The sequence below is a fragment of the Papio anubis genome, chromosome 12 (assembly GCF_008728515.1).
Source record: "Papio anubis isolate 15944 chromosome 12, Panubis1.0, whole genome shotgun sequence".
NCBI lineage: Eukaryota > Metazoa > Chordata > Mammalia > Primates > Cercopithecidae > Papio > Papio anubis.
The window spans coordinates 68,361,061-68,375,227 of record NC_044987.1 but is presented as its reverse complement, the minus strand read 5'-3'; the positions used below and the strand labels follow the sequence as shown (position 1 = coordinate 68,375,227).

At 45.2% G+C, this 14,167-nt stretch overlaps 1 protein-coding gene across 10 annotated transcripts in view; it reads left to right on the top strand.

Annotated features, from left to right (window-relative positions):
- The window catches only part of SCUBE2 (signal peptide, CUB domain and EGF like domain containing 2), a 75,433-nt gene extending 61,602 nt beyond the window's left edge, over positions 1-13,831 (top strand). For 6 of the 10 annotated variants that reach the window (XM_009186628.4, XM_009186629.4, XM_009186632.4 and 3 more), the window contains 6 exons: positions 106-273; positions 976-1,137; positions 3,476-3,673; positions 5,194-5,346; positions 9,097-9,176; positions 9,853-11,584. In XM_009186628.4, coding sequence (XP_009184892.1) covers positions 106-273; positions 976-1,137; positions 3,476-3,673; positions 5,194-5,346; positions 9,097-9,176; positions 9,853-10,005 — 914 coding nt within the window. In that variant the 3' untranslated portion in view covers positions 10,006-11,584. Of the gene's footprint in view, positions 1-105; positions 274-975; positions 1,138-3,475; positions 3,674-5,193; positions 5,347-9,096; positions 9,177-9,852 lie in introns of all 10 variants that reach the window. The other 4 variants (XR_637478.4, XR_637479.4, XR_001894950.3 and 1 more) reach the window with 4 other exon arrangements.
- The last annotated feature ends 336 nt before the right edge of the window (positions 13,832-14,167 follow it).

The window sequence follows — 14,167 nt, the reverse complement described above, 5'->3', positions numbered from 1 at the left end:
GTCAGCATGGGGTGACAGGTTGGACTGAAGTTGATCTCATCTGGAGAGTTGGGGGCAAGGGTCTGCCTGGGGGCCTTCCTAATGTAAGGCTATTGGTCCTTCCAGGTCTGTGTCAACCTGGTGAATATTCTGCAGATGGCTTTGCACCTTGCCAGCTCTGTGCCCTAGGCACGTTCCAGCCTGAAGCTGGCCGAACTTCCTGCTTCCCCTGTGGAGGAGGCCTTCCCACCAAACATCAGGGAGCTACTTCCTTTCAGGACTGTGAAACCAGAGGTGAGCACTTGGCAGCTTGCCTTTTTCTAGGACCGGATTTCCCTTCTAAGTATCATGGGAGTCTGGTGAGGCTCCAGTCAAGCCCAGCCTGATGCAGTGCCCCAGTGGCTGGGGGTCCCAGCTCCACTTGCCCCTGCAGGATGTGCAGGGGGCACAGGAACTCACTGGACAAGCTGTCCTCCAGCCACCTTAGCCCCTTTGGACAGGCTGACAAGGGATGATCAGGCACTGATGAGCCAGTTGGTACAAAGGTTCCCCTGGTTCCTTCCTCTAGCCCTCCTCCATCTCAGTGCCCTGACCTAGAGCATCCCCCCAATATCCCTTCTCCAGAACCCCACTCCAGCTGCCTTTTCCCAGGGAGCCCAACTCTAAACCCAACTCAGTTCTGCAACTGCCTGCCCCCATACTCACAGATATGCTCTGCATGAAGACTGGAGTTGTGAACATTGATCATTGATGCCTGACTCTCCAGAAACCCTTTGGAGATACACACATATCTTGTCCCTCTGGATTTCTCTGTTTCATGAGCCCCATCCAAACTGCCTATTTAGGGATTAAGTGTTGATTAGCCCCAGATTGGTAGGAAAGCCCTACTTCATTTGCACATAAACATTTCTTTCACAAACTTTAAAATCTCTGTGCTGCATTTGATTAAAATAATCTTTCCTTTTTTCATTCTTTTCGCCCTCCCTTGCCCCACAGTTCAATGTTCACCTGGACATTTCTACAACACCACCACTCACCGATGTATTCGTTGCCCAGCGGGAACATACCAGCCTGAATTTGGAAAAGATAATTGTGTTTCTTGCCCAGGAAATACTACGACTGACTTTGATGGCTCCACAAACATAACCCAGTGTAAAAGTAGGTCTCTCTCTCTAAGGCTTTTCACAGTTCTGGCTAAGAAGATATGTGTCTGGGTCCAACTCAGAGCAGGGGGCATGGGGCAGAGGTCCCAGGTTCACTCAGAACCACATAGATATTATGAGTCCAGCTCACAGCCATGCAGACCAGCGTGGAGAGAGAGCAGGGCCTGACTGTGCAGAGCGACTCATCTTTATTGATCCTGCCTACTTCCTCAGGCACACTTACAAGCTGTACTTGCCTTAATTTCCTTCCTGGGGCATAATTTCAGTCCACCCTTGCTCAGCATGCATTGCCTGAGGACCTGTTACGTGCCCAGCATTGTGCCAGGACTTGGTTGATATCAAGCAGAATAAATCAGCATCGCTGACCCTGCAGGGAGCTCAGGCAGTGAGACTGCAGAGGAAGGAGCAATTGACTCTGTCTCGAGAGATAATGAAAGGCTTCTGGAGAGTGTGAGAAGGTTTTGATGGAGACGATGGGGAAAGAGCAGGAGAAAGAGCCTTATGTTTGAGAGAGCAGCTGAGGGAAGCACAGATGGAGGAAAGCAAAAGGCCTTTTGGGAGGAGACCCTTGGATCTCAGGCTAGAATGTGCTGAAGGGAGTCTCAGGCAGACCAGGAGGCAAAGCCTCGGATAGATGCTGAGGAGACCCGTTAGTGTTTTATAGGAAGGGGGAAGCAAATCATTTAAGGACTTGCTGTCTAGGCTTTTTTTTTTTAAGCCATCATTTATAACCAAAATTACAACAAAAACTCTCTAGTAAAGGCCAAAAGTAAATCCCAGCTAATCTTTAAGACAGCAATCAGAGAAGCAAAGAGGCCCCCGCTAAACCAGAGGAGCTTGGGACTGAGGGGGGCAGTAAATCATTCGAACTTTATGATTGAAAGGTCACCTGGTTTTCTATTGCAAGGAAGTCCTTTTAACAACATCTTTATAAGTAGCCTTCCATCTAGTCTCTTCTTGAATACCTGCTATGACAGGAAGCTCGCTACCTCATGATATCCTAGCTTGTTGGTGGATTGGACTTTGGAAAGCTCACAGTGTTAGAACAAGATGAATGTTCCCTTGTCTTCCACCACCTGGCCCTTGGTTGGCCCCATGGGAGCCTTATGGCACAGTTCCTAGGGCAGCCCTTCAGGACTGAAGGCAATTCTCTGCCCCATGGCTCCCCCTTCCTCCTCTTTTCTTCCAAGAAGAAAAGCCTGTTTGTTTTTTTTTCTAGTAATAATAAATCCCAGTTGTAACTAGAGATGGAAAAAGTAATCCCTTCAACATCTTCTCTTGCACAGATTTACCTGACAGTATTAAATAATGAGCTCCTTGAGAGTAAAGACTGTGTCTCTCTCATTTCTGAGCTCTCAGAGCTTTGGGTGACATTTCTGGGATAGTGGGATTAGATGAATGAAGATGCAGCTGGGTGCTGTGGGTGAGGGAGGGGTCTGTGCATGCATGTACAGCCTCTGTCTTTGGTGCCAGACATAAGTATCCAGCATGCCCTGTACCTACTGATAGCTAATTAGAATTTTCTTCCTTCCTTAAAAATAAAAAGTGGGTTGGGTACAGTGGCTCATGCCTGTAGTCCTAGCACTTTGGGAGGACAAGGCCGGGATAACTTGAGCCTATGTGTTCAAGACCAGACTGGGCAACATAGACCTTGTCTCTACAAAAAAATGAAGAAAAGAAAATTAGCCAGGCATGATGGTACTTGCATATGGTCCCAGCTTCTTGGGAGGCTTGAGCCCAGGAGGTCAGGGGCACAGTGAGCCATGACCGCACCACTGTACTCCAGCCTGGGCAACAGAGACAGACCTCATCTCAAAAATAATAATAAATTTTTTTTAAATTAGAGGTGAATAAAAAATAAGATATGATCTTAACCAGAGAGAAAAGTGAAAAATGTATGTCTGTCTTCATCAAAGTTCTCTGAAAAAGCGTCAGATAGTCTCCACAGAGCAATGAGCTCTGTTCCCCCTAGTTTGAGAGACCTAGAAGTTCTGTCTCATGGGTTCCTCTGACACTTGGACTTGGTAAATAAAATACTGAAAGCTAAATTTATCCTTTTGTTCACAAATACCTGCCCTGACCGTGAACGCTTTCAGGCTAATGAGAAAACGGTGCCTCGGGAACTCAGAGGGGTAGACTCCTTGTGGGGAGTTTAATGGTTTGGCTCCCACAGGGGGCCCTGAGGGTTACAGGACAGACTCATTCCCAGATGGTGTCATTTTCATGCCCCATTCCTGGGTGGCAACAGGGATGCTGCAGGGCTCAGCAAGCTAGCGGTGGTCAGGACAGAGACGACAGTGTCGTGCCATAACTCAGGGCATCTCCTTTTCCAGACAGAAGATGTGGAGGGGAGCTGGGAGATTTCACTGGATACATTGAATCCCCAAACTACCCAGGCAATTACCCAGCCAACACCGAGTGTACGTGGACCATCAACCCACCCCCCAAGCGCCGCATCCTGATCGTGGTTCCTGAGATCTTCCTGCCCATAGAGGACGACTGTGGAGACTATCTGGTGATGCGGAAAACCTGTGCGTCTCACTCCCTGCCTCCCTCCCTTTCTCAGGCCAGCTGGGAAGCCTAATGACCTGCTCCCCAGGCTTTCAGTGTGAGAAGCAGGCCTAGAACGTCACCTCCATATTAGAGCAGAGGTGAACATGAGTTTATAGAGTTGGTGAGAAACAAAATTTAAATGAAAGCCACACACTGAAGCGTCTTGCTGGACCCCAGAGGTAGTGACCCTGCAGGTCAGTCTTCCCCTCTGTGCTCACTGGGGTGTTTTGGACCCTCTTCCACAAGGACCCAGAGAGCCAGTGAGGAGCATGCAGTATTGGCCCCAGACAAGGCCTCATACTGAGTTGCAACTGATGGCTTGGGGACTGACCGAGCCTGGCCAGGTGGGGACCTGTCCTCCTATCCTGAGTCATGGTCCAGTGTCCATAAAGGAAGACTGCTATCAACACAGCTTACGGGCAGTGTAATGAGGGGCTCTGCAGCCAGACTGCCTGGATCTCTGTCCCAGTTCCACCTCTTATTAGTTCTATGATCTCGGGCACACATTCTGAATCTTTCTGCACTTCAGTCTTCTCATGTGTTAAAAAATGGGGCTAATAACAGTTGCTACCTTATAGGGTTATTATAAGGACTAAAGGAGTTCATAGTTGTGAAACACTTAGAGTAATAGGCCAGGCACAGTGGCTCACACCTGTAATCCCAGGCTGAGGGAGGAGGCCGAGGCAGGAGAATCGCTTGAGCCCAGGAGTTTGTGACCAGCCTAGGTGAGACCCTGTCTCTATAAAAAATTTTTTTAAAAATTAGCTGGGCATGATGGTGCACGCCTGTGGTCCCAGCTGCTCGGTAGTCTGAGGTGGGTGAATCGTTTAAGACCGGGAGGTGGAGGATGCAGTGAGCCGTGATCATGCCACTGCACTCCAGCCTGGTTGACAGAGCCAGACCTTGTCTCAAAAAAGAAACAAACAAACAAAAAGAATGATGATGACACATGAAGCCACTATATCGTTTGCTCTCCTTATTAGTGGTTAAAATGTCTGAAGTTAAGTATAGATTTAAATCCGTTTTACCACATACTGGCTATATGACCCTGGGCAAGTATGTAATCTCTCTATTAAAAAGGTAACAGTTGCACCAACTTTCTGTGGTTTTCAGAAGATTAAATGAGACAAAGCCCATAAATTGCCTAGCACACTGCCTGGTCTTAGGCAGCAAATGGTGGTGATGATGATTAGATGACAACAGGTCAGTTCTGGAATGGGAGGCCCTCACCCAGCTCCTACAGTGAATGGTACAGTCTGGGCTGCTGCTGCTTACCAAGCCCCAGGTCTTTCCGGCGTAGCCTCCCCTGGGGGTCCATAATTACCAGCTGAATCTACTCTATTTCCAGGACCTTTGACTTATGATAGCTCAGCTGGGCCTGAAGAGCTCTTGAGCATAACTTATTGTACGGTTTGAGTGTTTAGAAAGATGAGCATCTACTGTATGCCTGATCAGTGGTGAGTCTTAAACCCCACCCCTCTCCAACTTCCCTTGGCAGCTTCATCCAATTCTGTGACAACATATGAAACCTGCCAGACCTACGAACGCCCCATTGCCTTCACCTCCAGGTCAAAGAAGCTGTGGATTCAGTTTAAATCCAATGAAGGGAACAGTGCTAGAGGGTTCCAGGTCCCATATGTGACGTATGATGGTAAGCACAGCCTGCAGCACATGGAAAGAGCCTCTCTGCTTTCAACAGAGCCAACTTCGGAGCCAGCTGGCAAACTGCTGACAAGCACACATGCTCAGAAAGGCAGGCAGGATGAGGGGAAAAGACATTGCTGACTCACAAGTGCCAAATTTTAACAGGCATTTGGGGACACTGACAACAGGAGGAAAAGATGTTTTAGAAAATATATTAAAAGTGAGCATAGCTTGGTGAATAAGAACATGGGCACTGGAGTCAGATTGATCGGCCTGGCTATGATTTCTTCTGTGACTTTGTGTATGCATCTCTAAGCCTCATGTTCTTAATGTGTGAATGAGGATAATCATTAGACTTATTTGAGAGTTCAGTGAGAGTTCCTAAAGGACTTGAGGCAGTGCTTGGCACATAGTAATTGTTCAGTAAATATTAACTTCTTATGACTGTGGCTTTTATTAGGTAGAATCCTGAGGTGGGGAAGGACCCGAGTTCTCGTCCTGGCTTTTTCACTGACTCACTGTGGGATCTTGGGCAAGTCAGATGACTTCTGGTTTCATTTTCTTCATGTTAGATGAAGAGTTGGCCCATCTGAGCCCTGGGGCTCTACCTAGCTCTGAGACTTGGTTGGCAAACATGGACTAACAGCATAAAATGAACTGGACCTTTGTCCTGGAGGACCACACAGTCCTGTGGGAGAGGAATCATCTGTTTCTTCATGAGCTTATTTGTTCATCTAGCCAACAAATATTTAATGAGCATCTACTATGTCAGGCATTGGGCTAAGTGCTGGAAACAACATGGTTAGTGACAGAAACACAAAGGTTAGTGACAGAAACACTATATATATATATATATGGTTATAGATGCTATAACAGCACAAAGCCCTAGGTGAGCATGGAAGCAGCAGCAGCAGTTAATTTTACATGAGCTTTTAGAAGGAATAGAGCAAAGTCTCAAGAGATGTGGGTTTTGAAAGAACATATACATTTTGAGCATAAATGGGGGAGAAGAACATTCAGAAAGAGGGAAGGACATAAGTCAAAGGATGAAGTACCTGGTGTATGTGTGGACCGATGAATGGTCTTATTTGGTCAGTGGGTAGGGTGTGTAGGGCTTGGCAGTGAGAGAGGAGACTAGAAGGGAATGGGTTTCGGCTATGAAGAGCCTTCAGGGCCAAGCTCTGGAGGACAGACTTAATCTTAGAGGAAGCCACTGAAGGAATTTAGGATGGCAAGTGCCAAAATTGTTTGGGAAGACAATATTCTATAGCTTTCCCAAAAAGTAACAAAAGCAAGGATCATCTTTGTCCTACAGTTGCCTGAAATAATGTCAAACACCCAAGACAAGGAGTTTTAGTATCTGACTCTTGGGGTAGACACAAATGCCTCCCACAAGGCTCTGCTGAGAGAGACAGAGAGCCTCATCTACCCCAAAGCAACCAACTGGCAACCTCTCCTATCTGGAATCAGGAAGAAAGCAAAAAGACACTGAGACTCCAAAATAAATATGGCTGTTCTCAACTCTGCCTTTGTGACACATTAAAATGTCTTGATTTTTTTTTTAATTAAAAAAAGAGTTGTAGCTCCAACTGGGGAAAATTACACATAATGCAGTGTATGCCCACAAGAGTGTGTCTTGCATGTGTCACAGTAGAGAATAGTTGGAAACTGTTATTTTCCCCACAGAGAAGCCCCCGAGGCCTTCACTCAGAGCGTTTTATTCGAACATGTATTTCCAAAAAATTTGATATCTTCTTTTCAAACCCAGAAGAATAGAAATCACATTTAGAAGGTGCACATGAGGCTGCTATAGACGAGCCCTCTGAGAGCTGGAGAACGGTGAGAACTGTAGCCGGGGCTAACACGCATTGAGCATTGCTGACTGCCAGGTACATGCTGAAGTGCCTTTTACATGGTGCTTTCCTCACAATCACTCCATAAAGTAGACATGATTATTTCCTGATTTTATAGATGGGGCCACTCAGGCTTAGAGATTTAAGGAACTGACCTAAGGTCCCAGCATGGCAAGGTTGCAAAGCAGGGTTTGAACCAGTGACTTTGGGACTCCAGAGCCTGGATTCTTAAATGTAACTTTGCTGCATTTCTAATGAGTTGGAGCAAGTAAGGAAACACAGTTCTTAAAAGCAGAAGAAATATATTTTTTAAACAATAGCAGTCTGGAAGCATTTGGTGGAGTGGCAAACAGCTCTCTAGTTTCCTATTACACCAGAATGCAGCACAGCAACAATGATGATGCAGTCCCATCATCAAAAAGAGGAGAGACACTGTCACAGAGGAATTCAAGATGAAAGAAAATGTATTCTCATGTCTTATATTCACTAAATAAAAGAAGACACCACACTAATAGAGTACCAATGCTATTGTAAACATATCAAATTAGTAATTGTAACTATTATACCATTACTTTCCATTTACCATCCCTTAACTGAGAGAAACTTTTCAAGAGTTCCTCTCACACAATTTCAATGATGTTCTTATACTGTGTTTGGCTTTGTCACACACAATATGCATACAAAGAGGCATTTTTTCTGTGTCTGGAATTTGGAAAAGATTGTGCTTTGCATATGCTTGATTTGAATGATGACTATAGGAAATAAGCTAGACTTCAAAGGGGGAAGATTGGCATTTGGAGAAGTACAGCGTGCACTGCATTTAATGTGTACATCAGGACAAAAAATATTAATGAGAGCGCACACATAGTTCTCTTCCTCCCCAACCAGCCAAATTCTCCACTCTCCAGCCCCATTCAAATAAAGGAGAGAAGAGTCTTTCTTGGTGGATAGGAAGCTTGATTGTTTTACATAATACAAGGATAAAGAAAAAAGTGGGAGGCAGGGAAGTGGAGAGGGAAAGGAGAGCCTGATGAGCTCAATAGGAAGTGAGTGTAGACAGAGAAGAGAAGACCAAGGACTAAGCCCTGGGACCCTCCTTTGGTAAAAGGTCAGAGAGAAGAAAAGCAAAGAAGCCTCAGAGAAGTAACGGATAAGGTAGGAGGAAAACCAAAGAGCATGGTGTCCTGGAAGCTCAGTGAAGAACTGGATCAAGGAGGAGGAGTGACCAGCCAGGTCAAAAGCTACTGATGCATCAAGGAGGATGAAGACCAAGAACTGGCCATTGGGATTTAGCAATATGGAGGTCATTGCTGGTCTCACCAAGCAGTTTTGGAGGAGTAATGGGGGCCAAAGCTGATTGGACTGGGTTTAAGAGAGAAAGAAAGGGAAAGAATCAGAGACAGTGGGTGCTGACAATTTTTTTAAAAGGATTTTTGCTGCAAAAGGGAGCAGATAAGTGAGATGGAAGCTGGAGGCAGAAATGAGGTCAAGGGAGGGATTTTTAAAGTCAGAGACATACAGCATTTTTGTATGCTGGTGGGTGGGGGAGATCAATAGAGAGAAAAATGTATAATGTAGGAAAAAAAGCAGAATTACTAGAACAATACTGTTGATTTGGGGAGAGAAGATGGACCTGGCATGCTAAGTGGAGGGATGAGCCTGGACTGGATGCACAGAGGCTCATCTGAGGGAAGAGGGGATGAGGAAGATGGGTGCAGGTGCTGGTATGTGAAGAGAGGTGGTGGAGTCTATGGAATTTCTCTTCTGACTGTCTTCTCAGTAGCAGAATGGTAAGTGATAGCAGCCACAGAAGGGGCATTTCTCAGAACCTTATCAAAAAGTGAAAGAGCGAGTTTGGAAGTAACAAATCATAAGAATGCAAAACATGTTCTTTATTCCAACAGAGGACTACCAGGAACTCATTGAAGACATAGTTCGAGATGGTAGGCTCTATGCATCTGAGAACCATCAGGAAATACTTAAGGTGAGTGCATGGCTCAGGTGGACATGGCAGTTATCCACAGAGCTTCCCAAGTACTGTTGGAGAAGGCTTCTCCTCCTGCTGTGTGTTGCCACCTTTCAGACACGGAGCCTGTCCTGGGCCAAGGTCAGTTTTATACCTTCACCAGACTTAATTTTTTAAAAAATCAGGTTGCTGTCTTTAGTGTCGTCAAGTGAAGTTGTATTTTTTAGTTTGGAAACTTGTGGAGGGGCAGGGAGAAATCTGCTTATAAATCCAAACCAGCAGCAAATAATGTTTTTCTATTAATTACAAATAGTTGAAGATCCTTGGCTCCTTATGTATACTTCAAGCCTAAAATTCACCAAAGTTTAAATACTTACAAATAATTAGCAATAAACACTTGTGGTATCACTAATCCTACAAATTCTCCCAAATCTCAGTGTTGCATTCATCTGGTTGGGAAAAAGAAAACAGGTTTTTTACATATTAAAGTTTTATTTATAAAAGTAATTCATACTTCATATAGCTAATTAGGAAAAAAAAACTGGAAAGAAGATAAAAATCAGAGGAAACAATTTTTCAAGTGTTTTTCAGCTAAGCAAGCTACGGCCTAATACTAGGTCATCACAGTTCCATGGGCAAAATGGCAGCATATTTAAATATTTTGGCCCAGTAACAAAAATTCTGTTCTTTTTAGGATAAGAAACTTATCAAGGCTCTGTTTGATGTCCTGGCCCATCCCCAGAACTATTTCAAGTACACAGCCCAGGAGTCCCGAGAGATGTTTCCAAGATCTTTCATCCGATTGCTACGTTCCAAAGTGTCCAGGTTTTTGAGGCCTTACAAATGACTCCGCCCACATGCCACTCAGTACAAATGTTCTGCTATAGGGTTGATGGGACAGAGCTATCTTCCTTCTGCATGTCAGCACAGTCGGATATTGCTGCCTCCAGTATCAGTGACTCATTAGAGTTCAATTTTTATAGATAATACAGATATTTTGGTAAATTGAACTTGGTTTTTCTTTCCCAGCATCGTGGATGTAGACTGAGAATGGCTTTGAGTGGCATCAGCTTCTCACTGCTGTGGGCGGATATCCTGGATACATCAAGGGCTGGCTGAGCTGGACTTTGGTCAGCCTAGGTGAGACTCACCTGTCCTTCTGGGGTCTCACTCCTCCTCAAGGAGTTTGTAGTGGAAAGGAGGCCACAGAATAGGATGCTTATTCTGAAACTTCAGCTTCCTCTAGCCCAGCGCTCTCTAAGGGAGCCCTCTGCACTCGTGTGCAGGCTCTGATCAGGCAGAACAGGCAAGAGGGGAGGGAAGGAGACCCCTGCAGGCTCCCTCCACCCACCTTGAGACCCGGGAGGACTCGGTTTCTCCACAGCCTTCTCCAGCCTGTGTGATACAAGTTTGATCCCAGGAGCTTGAGTTCTAAGCAGTGATCATGAAAAAAAAAAAAAAAACAACAAAACTTAAAGCAGAAAGAATTAGAAATAAATAGATAAAAACTAAGCACTTCTGGAGACATAATAATGTACATTTATTGCCAGCCCTCCTCGTTGCCAGCTTCCACCCTGCAGCAAACGCACAGTGCCGACTCTCGCACCTTCGGCTGTGCCCTCGGACACTCTGCTGACCATTGCCTGAGGGTTTGGGGAGTTCAGGTGAAATGTAATTTCCTCAGTGGATAATAATCATCAATTGTCATGAAAAGGAGATTTCACCAACCCTGAGTCAGTATTGCCAAGGGTTCTACTCCCCAAGTGGGCTTCCCATCACAAGGGATCTGAGGTCCAGGTGGGTGTGGTGAGGCCAGCCTGTCATGTACACCTTCCTTCCCCACTCTCAAATGTGAGAGATGGACTCTGCTCCATGGACATGAGCAGCCCCTTGAAGGGTGGTCTCATTCTCTAACAGTAACAGCACTGCTGGAAACACCCTCTAAATGCCACACGATCATGTCGCTTTGGGTCAGCCCAGCGGGGCCTCACCGTCATTTCTTGAACTTCAATTTTCAGTGTTATTGAATCTTTAAACATTTAAATCCCCAAGCAAAAATCTCATTACAGTGAATAAAAAAGAATCCAATCAAACAAGCCACCATTTCCCTAATGGATGGACTACCTACAACTATAGTGTTATTTCAATAACAGTTCTATGCACAGCCAATTCTCTATACCAAAGTGCTAAAAAAAAAAAGTTTAACGAGCATTTTTGAAGAAAACAAAGACAACTTCATTATGGTTAAACTTGCTTTTCATCTCAGTGTTGCTTTTTTAACCTGTTAATAACATTGATTCTTTAAAAGTCCTAATCAAACTTCTTTATTTGGGTGGGCCCTAAATATTCACTTTCAGATTTCTCTTCAAAAGTTTGAACATCATCATTTAAAAAATTGCATTAAAACAAGCACTTGGACTTTGTTATGCTGGAGCTTGGCCTATATTTCTGAGTGAGACCATAAGATGAAAATTCGAATGTCACATAACCCGAGTTATTGACTGCACTGATGTGAAGGTGAGGTGAGCTGAGCTGCACCATTCTGTCCAAGCATGTTAGCAACTTTGTGCTCATGACTGTGTGATCCTGTCTTGCTGATTTCACAAGAAGGCTAGGGATGGGAATACTCTGGGGGTTGGAAGGAGGCTACATAAACCCAGTCATTATGGTCCTCCATGGGGCCGCCCCATGCACCAGAGCTGGGTTCCTGGTACACGCACAAGCCACTGACACCCAGGAGGTATAGAGAGGAGCTTCCTCTCTATACCCTCAACTACCTTAAGAGATGCTGTGATCCTGTTGGGGGCTGGCTGTCTGGAGATACTATTTCTACCGGCTACATCAATATTTATCAAACTGCTGCCAGGCACTCTTCTAGGCCCTGGGGATGCAGTGATAAGACAGACAAGGTCCCTGCCCTCATGGAGATTACATTTTAGAGGGAAGAGACAGACAAAGAACAGATACATCAACATGAAAAGTAGCAGCTAGTGGTCACAGCTATGTTGAAAATTAAAATAGGTTACTGTAACAGATGACTGTGTGGCCACTTTAGGATTGGGGATTATAGATGGCCTCTATGTGGAAATTACGTTTCAACTGAAAACTAAATGGCAAGAAGAAACCAGCCTTGGGAAAATTAGGGGGAAGAGCTTTCCAGAGAGAGGAAAACCAAGTGCAAAGGCTGTCAGGTAGGAGCAAGCATTTGTGTATATCGTAGTCTAATGAGAAAGCAGGTCGTACAGATGAGGCCAGAGAACGAGACACGGCCAGATTACATCGGGCTTTGGAATCTAGAATGAGGGGTTTGAGTTATTTCTAAATATGTTGCAAACTTTTGAATGGATTTAGGCAGAGGAGTGAGATAATCTGATTTATGTTTTAAAAGGGTAGCTCTGGCTACTGTGTGAATAGGAAGCAAGCACGAAGGCAGAGAGAGTTTTTCACCGACTACTGCAACAGACCAAGCAGCCATCCAGTTGGCAGATGAAGGTATTGTCTGGATTAGGGTGTTGTAGTGGAGAGGAGAGAAGTAGAAGGAATCTGGATATGTTTTGGGGGACAGTCAACAGAATTTGCTGATGGGGATTGTATGGAAGGGCTGAGGGAAAGAAGGCAGTCAAAGATGACTCCTAGTTGCCTAAGAAACTGGTAGATGGAGAAGACTAGGAGGAGCAGGTTTGGGATATGCAGCAGTTTTAAAACATGTTTGCAAATTCTTTGAGGCTCCTTCCTTGGACAGTTAGGGTCTATGTCGCCTCCCCTTGACTCTGGGCTCTGTGACTGCTTGACCAATATTAACATGGCAGAAGTAATGCTTTACGAGTTTCCAGGCCCTGGGCTTAAGACACTAGCAGCTTCCACTTCCTCTCCTTAGGACATTCACACTTGGAACTCAGTCACCATGTCATGAGGAAGCAAGCCATAGCAGCCTGTGGAGAGGAACCACAGTCCTTCCACCCACTGGCCAGGCTGAACTCCCAGGCGACAGCCAGCAAACCTTGCCAGCTGCATGAGTAAGCCATCTTGGAAAGGGATTCTCCAGCTGCTCCAGCTGACGCTTCATGGAACAGTCCTCACTGAACCATAGAAAACATTAGAGATTTGTGTGCAAAATTAGTGATTATTATTTTAAATGATAGGCTTTGAGGTGACTTCTTATGCAGTAATATAACAGTGAAAAGGGGAGATGGTTAAGAGTTCCATTTTGGCCATTCTAGGTTCTAGGTGCCTATCATATGTCCAGCTGGAGGGTTCAAATAGGCAAGTGGTTATACAAAGCCCCAGGAGAGGTCAGGGCTGGAATATAAGTTTTAATGTCACGGAGTAAAGGCATGAGACTTTACCCAGGTTAGGGTCACCTGGGAAACATGTAAATAAAAGAAGACCAGGAAGCTCTTAATTCTGGGATTTCCTGTGTGGACACAGGAACCGGGACTTTGAGGAGCTGCTTATTAAGTAAACAGGAAGAGGTGAGAGCTGAGCTTCCATCTTTACTCCAAGAGAGCTAGTTCTATGGGTGAACTCTGAATGGGCGTGGATCTGTACAGTCCTTCCTTCCAGCTGTAGATATTGTTCTTTAGCCATTTACTGAAGTGCTGCATCTATGGATTTAACCACATCTCCCTTGAATTTCCAATGCTAATAAAAAAGTGTGTGCCTTTTCACACTAACAGACAATTATCTTCACTTCGGAAAATTGCTTCCTCTGAATCATGCCCTGAGCTGTTAAGTGTGTCGTCTGTAGGTACTCACTGGATTTAGGTTTGCAGGTGATATTAAAATGTCATGTGGCAACTTGGGAAAGGCAGTGGCTGCACAGCACAGTGCAAGGATTTGATTACCCTCTGGCAAATCTTTGCAGGAAGATGCACCGGAGCTGTTGCCTGCAGCCGACCACCACAGTTGGTGGGTCTATGTGCTGGAAAACCCAGGGGTCATTCCAGGCCCAGCTGTAATCTTCTCAGCCCTGAAGAGATGCCTCTTACTGTCAGCATCTCTGCTTCTTT